Here is a 19,936-nt window from a genome sequence, read left to right as displayed (position 1 = left end):
GCTCTTTTAGCGGAGAAGTCCTAAAGGTGCAAGTAGTAAATTAGATGTAGTGTTTCCATGGCTGAAGTTCAGATTCATAGATAGTTTCACTGCTTAAAATAAACGTTTTTCCTCTAAGCTTTCTTCTTCACTCCTCTGGCATTAGTGCTAGCCAGAACTTTTGAAGTTGTTACTAAAAATAAGGTCCTGAGGGTCACTATTCAGTTCAAGCACAAGATGTACAAGCTAAGCCAGGCTGCCGTCCTTCGCTCTGGTTTAGCGAAGGATCAATCTGAAAACAGGTTTTTTTGCCTAAGAGTAAAAACACCCATAGTGAGATTTTGACTTTCTTTAATTTAAAGATTGTATTACAGAAAAGTTTAAGTAAGGAATCCTTATAAGGATTAACTCTTGACATAATATATTGCCAAGATACAGTGTAGCTGCAAGGGCTCTATGTGAACCTTCATATAAGTCGCTTTCTTACATACACAGTCGCTGAACAACAAAAATGGTATTTACCATTTGTAAGAGAAGACAGTGGTATTTAAACAGTCCTTTCACCAGTGTGTTCTGGTTTTCCCAAATTAGAAACACGCCATATTAAAACTGTAAAACCCTATTATACCGAAAGTTGAGAGAGATGCATTTTCTAAAGATTGCAACTGATGAAACATTAAAATGAAAACTAAGGAGTGTCGATTATGTAGAATGGTTTCTCTTTTACTGGCAGGTCAAATATACTAGAAACGTACAAATATTTTTTATAATCTAATTCCAGATGAACTCAAAACACTGAAGTAACATACACAGGCTAAGAGAATTCAATACTGTTCCAAGGCACTTACTGAATCTCCATGACTAGATGAAAACCAGAACAAATTAGGTCTGACAATTAAACAGTATATAATATAAAAATAACCTTTTGCTTACAATTTACAAAATGTATTACAATCTTTATCTCTGCTAACCTGTAATTCTGGCTGAGTGTGTCCAGCAATTTTTTGTAAAAAACCCCAGAAACTATTTTCTAAAACTTCAGGGCAAATAATTTACAAATAAGGTACACAAAAATTTAGATCATGCAGAGATTTCTTACATCTTCTGTTAATATTTTATGATTGCAACTTTATCAAATTATATACTTACTTGCCCTGTACATATACAAAATAATGCATACATGGTAATCAAACGTTAGCAAAAAGTAGTCCATAAACACAATCTGTCGAAAGTATTACTATATTAACATATGTCTACAAGCAGCGTGTAACAGGGTTAGAAGACATTAAGGCAATAATACTTGAAGTTACAAAATAAATCATATGTAATACTTTCTCCTAAGTGTAATAAGGCAGGTAGATGGCCCCAGCAAAAAGTTAAGTTGTAATACTGGAATCCACTGCTGTGAAGGATGTTTAAGGTTTTGCGTGGGATGTACTGTAAGTGTGTACCATTCGGTAGTTAGATCTACACTGCTCTGTGTTAGTCGCCCCCCAGAAAAGTGGAATACTATTTTTCTAGTCCTCAGTGGCACTTGAGTCTTCCAGTATAATTTATGGATAGTATGTCCATTGGTTCTTGGATCATGTCCATTCTGAAGGTGGCTCTCTTGGTCCTCTGGGCTTTCCACAGCGGTTACCAAAACCTAAAGGAAATAAATGGATTTATTACTTCTGTCCCCTGGGACGAGGCAGTCTCACAAACGCTGGCAGTGGTCACAAGGATCAATGTAAGGAATGCTCCAGCTCTTATGGAAAAGGTTTATTCTTGTGGCTAGAAAATGACTTGTAGCATTAGAAGTTCTGAAGGCACCACGGCCATAGTAAATACACAGATGAAGAATTTGTATATAATTATAGTTCATTATTTAAACCCCACTTGGAAAATACTTGTCAGTAAATACAGTATTACAGCCTTTGTTATCATTTATTGATGGTTTTTTTCCCCTTCTCTGTGTACCAAAACAGTTTTCTCAGGTATTCTATCTGATACACTTTCAGTGCTCTAGCAAAATTATGTGCCATTTGACTAACTCTGTATTTCACAAACTCCAACAAGCAAAGTGAAGATCGACTGAATCGCTCACTCCGGGAGCTTCAGCATCCTGTGACGCTGGAGAGACAAGGCAGGGAGGCAGCAGCAGCAGCTATCCAAGTTAGTAACATTAATGAATCTTGTGTTTAAATTGTCTAGCAATTAAGTTTTGAAATAACTGTAATTACCAAGATCTGTTACTTCTGCAGGAAATTCTGAAATTTGACGTCTCGTATCGGCAGAACCAGAAAAAGAAATCTGAGGTAAAACGTCAGTTGGTGTTTTGTTGCTCCTTTCAGGATGATCTGGAAAAGACAAACACCTCGGTGTAACATTGATTTAGTCAGTGCTGTGTGAATGCTATTTTTAAGTATAGCTCAGTCCAAAACATGACTTCCATCAAATATGCTTTACAAAAATAAAGATTTAACCGCCAATTTCTCATTTCTTAGAAAACATACTTCAAAACTGTTTATGAAGCAGATGTTCAATGACAGTGGCACACTCCTGTTTGCCAAATCTGGGGGTTTTTTTTCAAGTTTGCATGGATATTCAAAATCCCATGTAGCACCTATTTATAGCAAGAGCTCACAGCACCATGTAATGCATCGATATAAATACATCTGTTCCTGTTCTTTCTAAACCAAAGGTGCTTAAGACTACATGATAAGTAACTGTGTGGCATTACTTGTACAATCACCCTATTAGAAAATCTGTAGTATTTCTGAAAACTGATTTATTTTTAAAAAGGCTACTGGGTATTTAACATGGAGCTCCCAACGGACTGTAGGAGCCCGTTGAAGCACAGGCAGAGGATACACAGCAGGCACACACACACACACACACTGCCAGCCGAGGCTGCGGGCTGGGTGCTGCAAAGTTAAACATCAGCTGATGGACAGCACTTCTTACTGAAGACTTTTCAGAAAATAAAAAATTAAAGACTTTGGTAAACATGCAACATACATATATATACACACACACACACATCACTGCTGAACTTATTTCAGGTTTACTCCTGTTGTTATGAAATTAAAGAAATTAATTCACCAACTTTTACAATTTCTATTGCAATAACATGGGTAGGTTCTAAGCTGAAAAAAATATCGTTATTACAATATGCATTGAAATTCAGTAGTTTTGGTCTTCATTATTTTAGCATACCCAAAGTTCAACGTCGATTTTTAAATTAGATTCGTAACTTGCTTTGTCAGAAAATCTTAGAAGCTTTAAAAGCAGAAGGCCTTTTCAGAAATGCCAGAGTTTTGACAATACATGTGGATATATTCAGAGCAAAAGCCAAGACAAATTTTTGTTCAGTAGGAAAAACATCTTCTGATGTAAGAGATGGGCTAGTCGCAAGGCTACTGTAAAGTTTTAGAAATTTGCCAATGAAATTAAAGCACTGTGGTTTGGAAGCAGCTTTCAAAGCAACCATACCTAGACATTTATTTCAAGGTTAGATCATGAAATATTTGTCAATTTCCAGGAGAAAAATTTCTCCCTGGTAGTTTCTGGTCTTCAAATAAGAATATTCCCAAAACAGTTTGTCAGTTCAAATGGTTAGGTTACTTGAACTTTCCACTCTTAAGGGATTACTGGACAGATTAACCAGTGGAAATAACATTCCTTTTGCTTTTTGTATTAAAAAAATAGAGATCTTTTCCATTACTTACCAGGTAGTACAGGTGAAGTTGTTTTCAAACCCTGTTAATGAGAAACATTTTAAATACTTCTATAAAATGCTTCCAAAATACTAGAACACCACCAGAAATTTAAGATTAAAACATCTTCAAAAAATATACATAATCTGTAGAAATATCTACTTGCTCCCACATTTGACTTGCTGTAACACTGAAAAAACCCACTGCAGTAGTTAATAAAGAATTTACTATCATTACTTAATATTTCATAAGAAGTTTAAATTGTCCCAGTAGAAATTATTTGCAAAATTAGGTGGTTTAGTTCCCATACTAAATTTCCAGTTTCTGAAAATTTGCGTCTACCTTTTTTATCAAATGCTTATGTGGTATGTAAAGATGGCTGTAAAGTTTTTTTGGGGTGCACCAAAAAAAAGGTATGAATATAAAGAGAATTTATGTGCTTTTGAAGATTTGTCAGCTGTTTGTGCTGGACAACTTTGAGCAACTAGTAGCCTGATGTGAAAAGTGAAATCTGATGGGCAGAAAAGGGTTTGTTTAAAAGAAATAGAGATATAAGAAAAAACTTTGTCAGCAGTGAAACGGGTTGCCTGTGGAGGATATGGGGTCTCCATCTCTGGAGGCTTTCAAGACCCAAGTGGATAAAGCCCTGAGCAGCCTGGTCTGAGTCCCTGCCTCATGCAGCAGGTCAGAGGAGAGACTGCAGTTCTCCTCCTGCTTGAGTGAGCCTGTGATCCATTAAGGGCAGACATCACACTCCATAAAAGCAGCATATTTACACTCTTAAAGCCATAATTCAAGTTATATTAAGGATGACTTAAAAGTATTGCTGAACTTAGAAAATCAAGTAGTTTTCCTGGAAGGAAAACATGCGCTTAAGCATCAGTTCAGCAGCTCAGGCAGAGGGAAAACAGTGTAGCTGTAGAGGATCAGCAGCTGTAACTTCTCACGAGTATGTATTTTGCTTTTTGTAGCTCCCAACCAAATTAGAACTGACTGATTAGTACAGACTTGTCTCCTATACTTACTGCAGGGACTGGCTGTTCGGGGAGACGCTGATCACGTAATATGCTCCATTCCGACTGTGCAATCGCAACGGGCTTCGGCAAGGGCGTGCCTAGGAAAAAGTAAATCAAACTCAACACACTTGAGTCCTCTCCATGATGCGGTGTTAGAACACAGCACTAGAAAGGTGCTATAAAGCAACTTTTAAAAATTAAATGCCTGTAAAAACATGAATCTCTCTTTACATGAATAACTTTCAAGACAAGGGAAGACTCCAAAATGTAGTTCAAAACAGAAGACCGCAGTGTTTACATTGGGGATGTTAATTTCCTTCTTTTGGGGGTTCCTAAGAATAGGAGGATTAGCTTCTTTTTCAATAATGTTTGAAAATTTTATTATACCAGCTGTGTAGATCTGAAAAAGACATACTCAGTAAAGAAAACACACAAGTCAGGACAGCCATACCTGTCCTTGACTGACATCATGCAAAAACACAATCAAAATTGAAGTGGGTTCACCAAAAAAAAGGTATGAATATAAAGAGAATTTATGTGCTTTTGAAGATTTGTCAGCTGTTTGTGCTGGACAACTTTGAGCAACTAGTAGCCTGATGTGAAAAGTGAAATCTGATGGGCAGAAAAGGGTTTGTTTAAAAGAAATAGAGATATAAGAAAAAACTTTGTCAGCAGTGAAACGGGTTGCCTGTGGAGGATATGGGGTCTCCATCTCTGGAGGCTTTCAAGACCCAAGTGGATAAAGCCCTGAGCAGCCTGGTCTGAGTCCCTGCCTCATGCAGCAGGTCAGAGGAGAGACTGCAGTTCTCCTCCTGCTTGAGTGAGCCTGTGATCCATTAAGGGCAGACATCACACTCCATAAAAGCAGCATATTTACACTCTTAAAGCCATAATTCAAGTTATATTAAGGATGACTTAAAAGTATTGCTGAACTTAGAAAATCAAGTAGTTTTCCTGGAAGGAAAACATGCGCTTAAGCATCAGTTCAGCAGCTCAGGCAGAGGGAAAACAGTGTAGCTGTAGAGGATCAGCAGCTGTAACTTCTCACGAGTATGTATTTTGCTTTTTGTAGCTCCCAACCAAATTAGAACTGACTGATTAGTACAGACTTGTCTCCTATACTTACTGCAGGGACTGGCTGTTCGGGGAGACGCTGATCACGTAATATGCTCCATTCCGACTGTGCAATCGCAACGGGCTTCGGCAAGGGCGTGCCTAGGAAAAAGTAAATCAAACTCAACACACTTGAGTCCTCTCCATGATGCGGTGTTAGAACACAGCACTAGAAAGGTGCTATAAAGCAACTTTTAAAAATTAAATGCCTGTAAAAACATGAATCTCTCTTTACATGAATAACTTTCAAGACAAGGGAAGACTCCAAATGTAATTCAAAACAGAAGATCACAGTGTTTGCATTGGGGATGTTCAATAACTTTCAAGACAAGGGAAGACTCCAAAATGTAGTTCAAAACAGAAGACCGCAGTGTTTACATTGGGGATGTTAATTTCCTTCTTTTGGGGGTTCCTAAGAATAGGAGGATTAGCTTCTTTTTCAATAATGTTTGAAAATTTTATTATACCAGCTGTGTAGATCTGAAAAAGACATACTCAGTAAAGAAAACACACAAGTCAGGACAGCCATACCTGTCCTTGACTGACATCATGCAAAAACACAATCAAAATTGAAGTGGGTTTAGTGATCCCAAAAGACTTTTTTTTTTTAAGAAAAAAAAAGATTCATTTCTTTTGTTCTCACAGAAAAGAAGCAAGTCCATAATATCCAAAGAAAGGATCACTTTCACTCTACCTATGTTTGCATTGGGGATGTTCATTTCCTTCTTTTGGGGGTTCCTAAGAATAGGAGGATTAGCTTCTTTTTCAATAATGTTTGAAAAATTTTATTATACCAGCTGTGTAGATCTGAAAGAGACATACTCAGCAAAGAAAACACACAAGTCAGGACAGCAATACCTGTCCTTGACTGACATCATGCAAGAACACAATCGAAGTGGGTTTAGTGATCCCAAAAGACTTTTTTTTTTTTTTTTTAAGAAAAAAAGTTTCATTTCTTTTGTTCTCACAGAAAAGAAGCAAGTCTGTAATATCCAAAGAAAGGACCACCATGAGCTTATGATGCTCAAGGAACATATTTACAAAACGTCAATGTTTTTATGCTGAAAATACCTATATTAACTACTGTGGCAAAAAAATTTTTTGAAAGTTTCAAAAAATGACACTAAACAATAGCCTTGGTAGATAACTACACCACCAGTAAGTTTCTGGAAAGATAGCAAACATCAACCAAATTCATAATTTCATTTCAATTAATCTTCTTTTTTATTATGCCATTACTGTCTTGATGAATGGAACATGAAGATAAAAGCACATAATCTTTAAGCGTCAGTTTTCTTTTTCAGTTATCCTTTCGATACAGGCAAAGAGCAAACTGTTAAACTTAAATAACCTGGGCTTGTTCAGTAGCTGCAGTGCAGTATGAAACATCATCTTTCCTTTGCCCAGGAAAGGAGAATCAGATAAGCACCGTTCATGTGTTTTCCCATTCCCTACCTGGGAGCAGCAGGAAACTTCCTAAAATAGCTGGGGAATTCCCCAACTGTATCGCATTTCCCCACAGTATCTCATTTCCATACTCCTCAGATTGAAAACCAGCTCCACTAAAATCAATATTGAAGTCTCCAATCTACTAAAATACCATGTAACAGCACGCCTAGTCAGAAGGGAGAAATAATTTGACTGTGTTCAGGGGCTCATGGAAGTTAAACCTGGAGATAAGCCATTCCACACACTAGATTTCATTCCATTTTACAATTCGCTCCAACACTTTAAGGTTACCCAAAAAGCAGGGGCATTCAAACACAATACTGAAATGCATTCCATATTTTACCCCTGATTAACACAAAACATTAAAAACTCACTCTGTTCACTTGCTAATACGAATGATTCTGGTGTTCTTTCTGGGAGCGGGGGAGAGGAATCTTCACTAGTATCAGCATCTAAATCAAACATGACATTTAAATAAGTTAAAACACACACTTAAATTTTCCTCCTAGATTTTTAGAAGTTGATCTTTTGATATCTAAGATCATCCTAAAGTGAAATCTGATGGGCAGAAAAGGGTTTGTTTAAAAGAAATAGAGATATAAGAAAAAACTTTGTCAGCAGTGAAACGGGTTGCCTGTGGAGGATATGGGGTCTCCATCTCTGGAGGCTTTCAAGACCCAAGTGGATAAAGCCCTGAGCAGCCTGGTCTGAGTCCCTGCCTCATGCAGCAGGTCAGAGGAGAGACTGCAGTTCTCCTCCTGCTTGAGTGAGCCTGTGATCCATTAAGGGCAGACATCACACTCCATAAAAGCAGCATATTTACACTCTTAAAGCCATAATTCAAGTTATATTAAGGATGACTTAAAAGTATTGCTGAACTTAGAAAATCAAGTAGTTTTCCTGGAAGGAAAACATGCGCTTAAGCATCAGTTCAGCAGCTCAGGCAGAGGGAAAACAGTGTAGCTGTAGAGGATCAGCAGCTGTAACTTCTCACGAGTATGTATTTTGCTTTTTGTAGCTCCCAACCAAATTAGAACTGACTGATTAGTACAGACTTGTCTCCTATACTTACTGCAGGGACTGGCTGTTCGGGGAGACGCTGATCACGTAATATGCTCCATTCCGACTGTGCAATCGCAACGGGCTTCGGCAAGGGCGTGCCTAGGAAAAAGTAAATCAAACTCAACACACTTGAGTCCTCTCCATGATGCGGTGTTAGAACACAGCATTAGCAAGGTGCTATAAAGCAACTTTTAAAAATTAAATGCCTGTAAAAACATGAATCTCTCTTTACATGAATAACTTTCAAGACAAGGGAAGACTCCAAAATGTAGTTCAAAACAGAAGACCGCAGTGTTTACATTGGGGATGTTAATTTCCTTCTTTTGGGGGTTCCTAAGAATAGGAGGATTAGCTTCTTTTTCAATAATGTTTGAAAATTTTATTATACCAGCTGTGTAGATCTGAAAAAGACATACTCAGTAAAGAAAACACACAAGTCAGGACAGCCATACCTGTCCTTGACTGACATCATGCAAAAACACAATCAAAATTGAAGTGGGTTTAGTGATCCCAAAAGACTTTTTTTTTTTAAGAAAAAAAAAGATTCATTTCTTTTGTTCTCACAGAAAAGAAGCAAGTCCATAATATCCAAAGAAAGGATCACTTTCACTCTACCTATGCTTATGATGCTCAAGGAACATATTTACAAAACATCAATGTTTTTATGCTGAAAATACCTATATTAACTACTGTGGCAAAAATTTTTTTTGAAAGTTTCAAAAAATGACACTGAACAAAAGCCTTGATAAATAACTACACCACCAGTAAGTTTCTGGAAAGATAGCAAACATCAACCAAACTCATAATTTCATTTCAATTAATCTTCTTTTTTATTATGCCATTACTGTCTTGATGAATGGAACATGAAGATAAAAGCACATAATCTTTAAGCGTCAGTTTTCTTTTTCAGTTATCCTTTCGATACAGGCAAAGAGCAAACTGTTAAACTTAAATAACCTGGGCTTGTTCAGTAGATGCAGTGCAGTATGAAACATCATCTTTCCTTTGCCCAGGAAAGGAGAATCAGATAAGCACCGTTCATGTGTTTTCCCATTCCCTACCTGGGAGCAGCAGGAAACTTCCTAAAATAGCTGGGGAATTCCCCAACTGTATCGCATTTCCCCACAGTATCTCATTTCCATACTCCTCAGATTGAAAACCAGCTCCACTAAAATCAATATTGAAGTCTCCAATCTACTAAAATACCATGTAACAGCACGCCTAGTCAGAAGGGAGAAATAATTTGACTGTGTTCAGGGGCTCATGGAAGTTAAACCTGGAGATAAGCCATTCCACACACTAGATTTCATTCCATTTTACAATTTGCTCCAACACTTTAAGGTTACCCAAAAAGCAGGGGCATTCAAACACAATACTGAAATGCATTCCATATTTTACCCCTGATTAACACAAAACATTAAAAACTCACTCTGTTCACTTGCTAATACGAATGATTCTGGTGTTCTTTCTGGGAGCGGGGGAGAGGAATCTTCACTAGTATCAGCATCTAAATCAAACATGACATTTAAATAAGTTAAAACACACACTTAAATTTTCCTCCTAGATTTTTAGAAGTTGATCTTTTGATATCTAAGATCATCCTAAACTTGGTATGAAATTTAAAGCAAAAGGAAACTTTGCTCTAAATGCTATAAACCATTTTGTTTTACCATGCTAATGCCTTGGCAGTAACCCTGTGAACTTGGTATGAAATTTAAAGCAAAAGGAAAATTTGCTCTAAACATTATAAACCATTTTGTTTCACCATGCTAATGCCTTGGGAGTAACCCTGTGTTAAGAACACTACCTTCACATTAAGAGGTTAAGAACCAGTTTGGATGTGATGCAAGAAAGAAAAGCAGAAAACACTTTCAGTCTAAAGCATTTGGAGAAAGAAAAACTTCAGTGATTCCAATGAATACGTTTCTTCATTCTTTCAGCGACACAATAGCAGCAGAATTACCAGCCTGCACTGGTGCAGTATCATTTCCTTCTCAAACAAGTAACTGGCCAATAACTGTGGCCACAGTAGTTATTATTGTAATTTAATTGCAGTTCATTACATGTCTATTTGCAGCCACTGCAAGTGAGAGCTCAGCTCATTACAACACATTGGTTTCTTGAACTCTTCTGCCGATACTGTCAGGCACACTCAGTTGGTGCCTACCAACAGAACCTCTGATGAAGCTCCCAAAGCACGGTAAGAAGGTGCTGAAGAAGCGTATGAGCTCTTTGGCTGTGCTGAGACAGCAACTTACTGCTGAGGAGCAGCAATTTGTATTTTTTCTGAAGCATCTCCAGCCATACTTGCTCCCAAAGCCGATCCAGCACAGCTGCTTGCATGGTGCAAGGACATACAGCAACGCTGCTCTTCAGGCCTGCACCGTGCCGCAGTAAGTTCTAGGGAAGCCCCACATCAGCCACTTCTCTAAAAGCCCAAATCTCAGTTTTATTTCCCAAGTCCATCTTGAGTCCCACCCAGGCTGGCTTCCACAGCACCGATACAAGCCGGTTAAACAGCCTGCTGCAGGGTGTACCAGCCAGAAGGGGACACAGGAGCCAGAGGAGTCGGCTATTGCTGTTGCCACTAACACACTGCCCCGGTCTCGCCTCTCAGGAGCATATTATGGAAGCTGTTCTGACAGCACAAGCCACACTCCAGCCTGCTCAGGCATTTGGAGTAGAAATTAAAGGTTTAAAACAGCTCAAAGTAGCTGCTGCCATAAGAAGTCTCATCTGATGACTGCATTCTACACAGGATCCATCAAAAGAGGACGCCGTGTTTCACAAATGAAGTGGCGAAGCTTGCCCTGCCAAGGTGCCAGCAGCAGGGACAGCAGCTCCATCACCTTTTGAGCCACTGTGTTCAAAGCACCTTCTCTGAGACCTGCTCCATCTCAAGTTTACTCTACTGTGTAAGAAAACCTTCATTTATTGAAACAGACTCTGTAAAATCAGCAAACAAGGTCACTATGGAGCATGCACGTGTTTTAAGTTTGGGTTTTTTTGTTGTTGTGGGGTGGTTGCTGCTTTGATTTTTTTTTAACCTCAGGGTACAACTACTTTTCACTTCATTTGAATTAAAAAGAGGATTTAATTATGCGATAAGATCGTGCACACCAACAGTTACAGTTAAGCAACTGGGGTGCTGGTAAGTTCAGAGGCAAGCTTCATTGATGACTCTACCCACATCCCCAGCTCCAGACAGAAGAGTTCTCAACAAGCAGGAAAAAGAAAAAGCCACTATAACACATGAGTTAGGGTCACCAGTGCAGAGCCACCTAACCCTGTATTCCTCAGTCTGAGACAGAGTGCAAAGACCTGCAATTTGAGTATAAAATGGCTAAAGCAAGGCTCAATATTTACAATGCTATTGAAGTGCAGAAACCAAATCACAAGCAACTTCAAAGACTGATGCAGTGAAGGTGGTTACACCTACATTCTTAGGACTAGCACATCAACCACTAAGCACAAATTTGATGTGTGTTGGGACAAGACTGTTTAAAACACTTTGAATACCAAAACTGGCATTATTATAGACAAATCTATGAAATCTGATGCAGGGAAAAAAAGTGTGCCAACCAATACCACAGAAACCTGCAATCAAGAATGTATTCATACCTTGCAATAAAGCTTTTGAAGCAGCTTGCCGAGGTCTGTAGTAACCTTGTAGCAGATACACCTCGGAAGCAACCCAAAAACTGGGAGAAATAATCTGCCACGCTACTCTGTCTCCGTTTCCATTTAGAAAATTATATTGTAAAGAAATTACTGTTGTCCAACTGTACAGATGTGACCAGCTTAAAGAGTAGCACTTCTGAACCACAATGAAACCTACCTTTGCCATCTTCGGAACACGTTACCGCTGTTAAGTCTTGCCTAGCAATAGACATTGGCAACACTTTTCTGGCAGCAATGTTTTCAGTATGAGTGGCAGCAGAAACCGTGGCACTTGCGGTTGAAACATTAGATGCGCTTTTGCTCGTGGCTCCGTCAAAGCTCATCTCGTCTGTGTCAGAATCATCTGAATGAAGAGGATTAGTAAAGCAGAGGGGCGCTCGCACAGAAACAGCAATGTGATCAACATTATCACCAGAAGGGTGTTCAACTGGGGTGTGTGATACCAGAGAGAGAGTTTTAACACCAGGAGATAAGAGGTCTGAAGACACGTCTTCAGACCCTGATGTACGCAGTGCATTTTCAGGCCCACGCAGCGACCACGTGGCATGTCCCTTTTCTGTCAGAGGCAGACGATCTGGTCTTGGTGGAGTATCAGAAACCTGCTGACTCTGCAGACCCTCCGGTGAAGGTATTAAGGCCGTGCTAGGCTGTGGCACGCTGCATTCCACACAGGAGTTTGGAGAAGCAGCTACAAATGAATCCCCTGAAATCTGTTCCTGTGGCTTCGAGCTCTTATCAATTACACAGGATGGCACAGACTTTATTTTAATTGCGTGTCCCCTGTTCAACAGGGAGTTCCCATCAAAGCTTCGTGGTCCCTCCTGAAGAGGTACCTTCTTGATTTCAAAGCTTAAGTTGCGCTCCAGCCGCTTCTCTGCCCGTTCGCTGGGTTCGTTCTTCCCTGAATGTTCTGTTGACTTATTGTAATTCTCATTGAGGTCTGTTGAATGCTCTGACGAAACCATGTGCAAAACTGGCTTTGGGTGGTATCTGTCATTGTCCTGCCACACAGTCGTGACCGTTGGGTAAGCTGATGGGGGAGATGGTGTTAAGATTGGTGGTACTGGCTGAGGCTCTGGAGGCTGCAAGATTTCTTCTTTAGCGTCTCCTTCTACAAGGCAACTGCAAAAAAAAAAAAAAAAAGCCAAAGTTGTTTAAGTTTTCTGAATTTTGACAATATTTTAGCTCTCTCTCCATCTGTCTCTGCAGCAGTGATGCTTTCACACCAATACTGAACTCCAAGCAGCGCTTCAACTGCATACAGACAATGGTTATAAAACATGACTAATGGGGCAGGCAAGAACTAAGTCAACACACTCAAAATGTCTTTCAGAACATCACAAAGACGCGCATTCAGCCCACAACTAATCCTCACTGATAGTTCAAAGATTGCTCACATCCTTTCCCAGAAGCATTTTTTCAAAGGCTCTGTAAGAAAGGCCCTCTTGTGGCAGGATTTCGGTACTTTTTTTTTTGCTTTATTCTTTCTTAAAAAGGGCTCAGAGGAACTAGACATATGGAATTAAATTTTCAATAAAGCCAAGGAAAATTTCTTCAAAAACACCTTACAGCCTGCTTATTTATGTATTTCATAGTTTCTCCATAGTTGCAAGGCTAATGATGCAAGACCAAATTTAGCTGACACGAGGTACACACTGTATAAAAACCACTCACAGTAGAACATATGATCCAAATTACAGTGTGTATTAGTGAGACCACGGCACTTTTTATGACAGCGCATCTTAAGCTACTTAAAAAGAGAAGCTCTTCAGGCATACGGTCAATTTACTTTCAGATTAGATGTAGAATATTTGACCACAAACATTTTGCACAACCAGCTTGTCTATAAACAAGAACTAGGCATTTTCAAAAATATTTCTTTTCATTAGGTAAAACTAATAGCAGAGTGATAACCGAGGTGCAAAACAAATGCATGACAGGAACAGAAACACGATGAAGAACATTTAAAGAAATTATACTTTCAATCCAGGCAGGTAAATCAAAGCACAATGGATTAGGGTTTGCACAGGAGGGCCATTTGGCCACATGCTTGAGCTGCAAAACCGATGCATTTTATGTACAAAGCTCAGATCACTGCCTGCTGTTGGCAGAGACATCCTTCATGGGAACTAATAAACCATCTACACAGCCCAGCACATAATGTCCAAGACTAATATTTAGAGACAGATGCTCTAATCCCTCTGTGTTAGGGGAACAGACAGTTCTCAGGGTCAGAGTCCCTTTACTGATGAATTCAGGTGGTCCCAGCACCCAAATAGCCTTGAACAAGCAGGAGTCAGCCGAATCCTTGTATACCTTCATTATTTATTTTTTTTTTAATAATTTACGTCAGAGTAACCACAAATCACCCAAAATGCAGCTCTGCAGCAGACTTGGAAACTTCCCCTTGAGATAAGGTTATAGCAGGACATTGTCTTCCCTTGGAAGTAAAGTCACTGGTAGACCTTGGACTGTACCTTCCTTTCATGATCCGACAACCTGAAGAACTGAATCTATTCAGAAGAGCGTTCACAGCATTCTTGTGAAATAGACTCTTATTTGCAAATGAATTCAAGGCTACACACCAAAAGGCAGAAAGCAGAGGCTTCCAAAAAGGCGAAAACTCTTACCACCTGCTAGATGACGGATCACTGTGACAGCGTTCTCCTGCTCTGTTTGTGTAAAACCTGGGAGGACACAGCATGCCTGGCAGGGCTGGAAGGAGGTGTGCCAGCAACAACTCTCTGGAAGGACCAGCAGGATGACGTGCAGGTTACATTCCCCAGGCCCTGTGCTTTCAGGCTATTTAAATGGAACACCCATGGTAGCAGGAATAGTTAATCACACAACACTAACTCAGACGAAGAATGAGAATGGAAAAGTATTTCTATTTTAGAGACTTGGCAGATTCTGTGGAGGAAAAAAAGAAATCTCTCTGCTACACAATGAAACCACACTTTCAGAGGTTGTAGGTGAAATCTGGCATGCAAGTACAAGTTGCCATTCAACACGGAACAGCCAGAAAACATCCAACTCCACCATTATCTGTCTTGCTCCTACAAATCTTTCAGAGAGGAAGCCCAGTCTGAAATACAAAGCCTAACACAGGCCCAATAAATTTCAGCAACTGCAGGGGAGCTCCAAGCAATCTCAGCTGGATCAGCACAGTCAGTCAACACATGTAAGACAATCAGGAATAAGCAGCATGTCTGTCAAAGCCTTTTTAATCAGACAACTACCTAGACAGAGAAAGGCTGTCACTACTGCCAACACATTAACAAGACTGTTCAGAGCCATGGACAGAGGAGACCAAAGAAAAAGCTTGCTTTTTTCACATCTTGGACAACTATAAAACATAAATACTTTATATCAGACGTTCTGAAATTTGATAAATCAATCACTTCACTCTGAAGACTGGCAAAGGCCAGCATCAGTCTCCTGCACTAGTAACATAACCCTATAGCCCAAAGAATTTTCCTCCTTCTCAGCCAACATTAATAAGTATAAGAATGTAAAAAACCAGCTGGAAAGGCTTGTAAGTATAATGCAGAGTACCGAGTTACCCTCCATATCCTTTCAGTACTGTGTTATCCAGCAATCCATGGTGAGGTCTCTTCTCACTGCTCACATAGGCCCGCCTGGCTTTGTCAGACAGCGAGAGAAGCAGCAAGAGTGATTCAAGCCTTGATCATGCTTTCAAAAACGTTACTGGAGAGCGTAACAGACAAATAAAAACAATCCAACAGCTACAAAATTGAACTACTACCTCTTCCCTATGGGCATTATTTAAGTCAAACAAAAACCATTAAGTGTCAAACATGCAGTTTGCGTTACACTGGAATAAAGCCAACAGTGGGCTTGATTTTAAGAGTCATAGGGAACAGGGAGAAAGACCACACAACTGCACAAGAATTCCTGACTGCCTACTCAGGAGTGAAAGGCATCAGACAGGCTCTCATCACTTGTCTGCATGTCACACCACAAACAAACCCAAAGCCATACTATTAGTTCCTCTGCTTGCAAGTGAGGTCTGGAAAGGACTTCTCCAGTACAAATTCTCAAGATTATTGTAACCTATATAAAAAAAAGCCTCACGCTTGAATCTTGTACAACACTGGAAGCTTACCTGCCTTGGGACAGACTACAGTGTGAGTTTCATCCCTGTGATTTTATTAGCGCCGAGCTCCAGCACTATGGGCTGGGTAACCAAAAATCCTCATACAAGGGATTCCAAACCAAAGAGAACTGTTCCCATTTTCAATTTATGAATGTTCCCACCCACTGGTGTCATGCAAGCTCCCCAGCTTCCAAAAGATCTTTTACAAGTTATGTTTGCATCTGGAAAAATCCAGACCCCCCGCAATTCTCCCAGGTGCCTTCTTCCATTCTCTGCCTCTCTGACCCCAGTCACAAAGGGCTGGGCCTCAAATCCCTTCTCTTCCTCCCCAGCCTGGTCTTGGATACTGCTATTTTGCTTTACATTGAGACAGGAGGAATATAGAGTGTATCCAAACGACTTAATCACAAGTAAGTTGGGAACTGGTTTGCCTTTAGACGTTCTCAAAAAATGAAAAAACTCAAGAATAAGTTGTTTGCTTGAATTAGTAAAGGTAAGATTAGCCAAAAAAAAAAAAAAAAAAGTCAGTCTTGCTCCAGCTTAATACACACTAAGGAGAACAGGAGAATTTACCTTGGATTTCTCTCCTCTGTTCCGGGTCAACCAAAAAAAAAAAAAAAAAAAGTCAGTCTTGCTCCAGCTTAATACACACTAAGGAGAACAGGAGAATTTACCTTGGATTTCTCTCCTCTGTTCCGGGTGGGGACAAAGAGACAGAGAGAGACGGAGGGAGTTCACTTGGATAAATGATTACATGCCCCCTTTACCAGCAGCGATGCTCGTCAGTAATCTCCACTAAATCCTCCTACTGAAAATGAGTTTTTTCCCTCATTGACCTCATTTTCCTGACCCAGAGTCATACATGCAATCAGCAAAACGAATTCCTTATCTGGTACAGATGTACCATTAAGCATTACAATTAGCTAAAGAAGCAAGTTAGCATTAAACTAGATACGACAAGATTATAGGCCCATAATACCAGTCAAAATTCATGAAGTTCATCACTGATTGCTGTTTAATAAAATCACTCTTCCATTTGATTCACTAGTAAACAGAACCCCATGTATACAAACAGCCCCCTTAGAGGTGTGCACGGAACTGATGATACAGGAGATACTGCACGAGTCAGCAACCCAAAAGTTGATTAATCGTCTTCCTCGTACGCAGCTAAATAGAGCTATTAAAATATTCCCCATTATATTTGAAATTAAATTTCATTCCTTCACTATTAAATGAGAGCTTACAGTGATCAAATGAGAAATTATCAAAATAATTCTTTGCTGTATTAATACTGAACAACATCCACCCTCACAAAATGAGATGCCCAAATAGCATACTGATGTAATTTTTTTTTTTTTTGAAGGAAATACATGCCACCAAGGTTTCCCTGGTTTTCTCTGAATATGTAACAATTTTTCCATTTTACTGACACCACAGTATTATTATTATTTCAGATGTTCTGCATTGTAAAAAGAAACAAAAATGTTATTTTCAAAGCAGAAATATTAGGATATGTATACCTTTAAGAGGTCTTTGTTTGGCAGAAGCTTTTTCTAACACTCTCGCCAGAAAATCTTGGGCATTTTGAGCTGCTGCATAATGCTTTCTTTGGGCACTTCCTCCAACAGCTGTGCTCTATAGACACTTCTCCCCCCAGAGGCAGAAAATTATCTGAAGATGAACTACTAATATTATTCCAAACAACAGGAGACAGTATAGTAAAACCAGCTTGACTTAAAGTACCAGGAAACTAATAGAAAGCTCATGAAGAGGATACTGAGACACAAAAGAGTCAGTGAACCAAAAAATGCCAAGCCATTTGGGAAAGAGAAGTAACCTTTCCTGTATTAGACCTTTAAATTTACTCTGCATTGCTTCTATATTTACAAAAGCACTTCTCAAGTACATTTGTAAAATCATGCTGTGCTATAAAAAAAACAGAAAGCCTTGTCATAACTCAGCCTCGACAGTGTCTTTTCATATACAACTGATACTGATTATCTTGTAATTCCATTACCTTGGCACTTCCTCAGACATAACTGTATAGAGAATTTCCCTAAGTGATTAAAGCAGCTTTTTCATACATTTTTACTGCCCCACAACCTGCACAGCTGATACAGTGCATTAGTGCCAAAGACCTCAAAGTTAATGGTTTCTTAGCTGTAAGGTAAACCATGTATTAGGTAATAATACTTTCTAAATTATTTGTCATAATAAAATTAATTAAAACTTGTCAAAAGTACAATAATTTGTCAAAAGAAAAAAAGACCCTCCACAGCTTTCCACCAAAAATGCACACATGGAAGCTAAAATAAAGCAATGGCAATACTATTTTTGCTTTCTGCAATATAGTCTGATTTTCTAGAATGCTTTAAAATCTAGCCTCAATAGAAAAGAGCTATATTATTATTAAACCAGAGCACCACAGGTTCAGATTTAAATGAAACTTGACCAGTGTTCAAAATGAAAAAAACCAAACCCTTAAGTAATCCATGGTTATTCTACACAGCATACTGTATGGCTTTATTTTCAAGTAAAAAAAAAAAAAAAAAAAAAAAAGAGAATGCCTCCCTGGCCTGGCCCAAAGCCTTAATAACAACAACAACAAAAACAATGCAGCAAAAAGGCTTTTTTGGTTTTTTTTTAAGAAAAAAAAAAAAAAAAAAAAAGAGAGTGATGCCAAGGTCATGGAATGCAGCTGCTATGATCAGCCAAAAATAGATACCAAGCTCTACATCCTCCCTCACAATTAAAATAGGAAAATTAAACTCGATGTAAGCAGGCTGAAGCATTAAATCACTGCCATCCACGTGGAAGAAAAGCTGCAGTTCAGTGAAGCTGTCACAAACTATACTGCAGATAATTTATATAAAAGTATAAAGAATGAATAAAAATAACCAACTGGTGAATTCTTCTTGTAAAATTTAGTTACATGAGACATTTTGGCTTTTCAATGGTGTCATACAAATCAGAAAGCTATAACTAATAAGGAACACCAACCAATGTTTTTTATCTCACCTTTGCAGAAGTTGCAAAGAGAAGGTTCTGCAGGGTTTGAAATGAAACAGAATTACACACGACCCTTGAAATGTATTTTAATATCATTAGGTTGAAGTCCAAGCATGATCTGAAGAAAAGTTAAATGGCTACAATATATAACCTTTTCTCCTTCAGACAGGAGGACGTAGCTATTCATCACACTGCATACAAATAAGTTGTTACCTCATCTTTCTGCGAGTTTGTATCAGTTTCTCCATTTCTTTCAAATTGCATTTGAACTCAAAATTAAAGATTTTTGTGAAACCAAGCCTGATTAAAAGTATTATTTTTCCAAATACTTTAGAATTTAGAAAATTTATAACCTACTAAATACACAAATACTTAAAGGAATATTCCTTAAAGGTATTAGGATGCTTCCCCTGAATGAAGTACCATCATTGCTTCTAGATTTGAAGTAAAAGCTCCAATTTTACAGTCATGTAAGATCATGTAGAGTCCTAAATTGCAAATTTAAAACTTTGGTTCTTTACAGTCTTACATCTAAAATAAGTAAAAACTTATTTGTGCCCTCTTCCTGCCTTAACCTGAAAATAGTTAAACACACCTAAACCAATGCTTTCTACCCCACCAAGTCCTCCAAAGTAACAGAGATGTAAGTTCAGGGTGACTTTCAGAAGTGATTAGAAACTGCAAAGCCAAGCAGTTTCTAGAACAAGGTGCTGATGTATGCACTCATGAATTGTTCTTGTTTACCTTCCTAATAATCAAGGAGTAATAGTATTTGAATTGTTTTAAATGTTGACATTCAAATGCAGATAGAC

General features: G+C 38.8%; 1 protein-coding gene across 1 annotated transcript in view; it reads right to left on the bottom strand.

The window, feature by feature from the left end:
* Positions 1–313: 313 nt before the first annotated feature.
* Positions 314–19,936, bottom strand: part of PTPN12 (protein tyrosine phosphatase, non-receptor type 12) — a 54,232-nt gene continuing 34,609 nt past the window's right edge. The window contains exons 12-17 of the mRNA XM_014964048.1: positions 12,156–13,120; positions 9,747–9,824; positions 8,328–8,416; positions 3,690–3,720; positions 2,202–2,318; positions 314–1,624 (exon numbers count right to left, since the gene is read on the bottom strand). Coding sequence (XP_014819534.1) covers positions 1,563–1,624; positions 2,202–2,318; positions 3,690–3,720; positions 8,328–8,416; positions 9,747–9,824; positions 12,156–13,120 — 1,342 coding nt within the window. The 3' untranslated portion in view covers positions 314–1,562. The remainder of the gene's footprint in view (positions 1,625–2,201; positions 2,319–3,689; positions 3,721–8,327; positions 8,417–9,746; positions 9,825–12,155; positions 13,121–19,936) is intronic.

The sequence above is a fragment of the Calidris pugnax genome, unplaced genomic scaffold (genome assembly GCF_001431845.1).
Source record: "Calidris pugnax isolate Ruff unplaced genomic scaffold, ASM143184v1 scaffold44, whole genome shotgun sequence".
NCBI classification, from domain to species: domain Eukaryota; kingdom Metazoa; phylum Chordata; class Aves; order Charadriiformes; family Scolopacidae; genus Calidris; species Calidris pugnax.
This window is presented reverse-complemented; position numbering and strand designations above follow the sequence as displayed.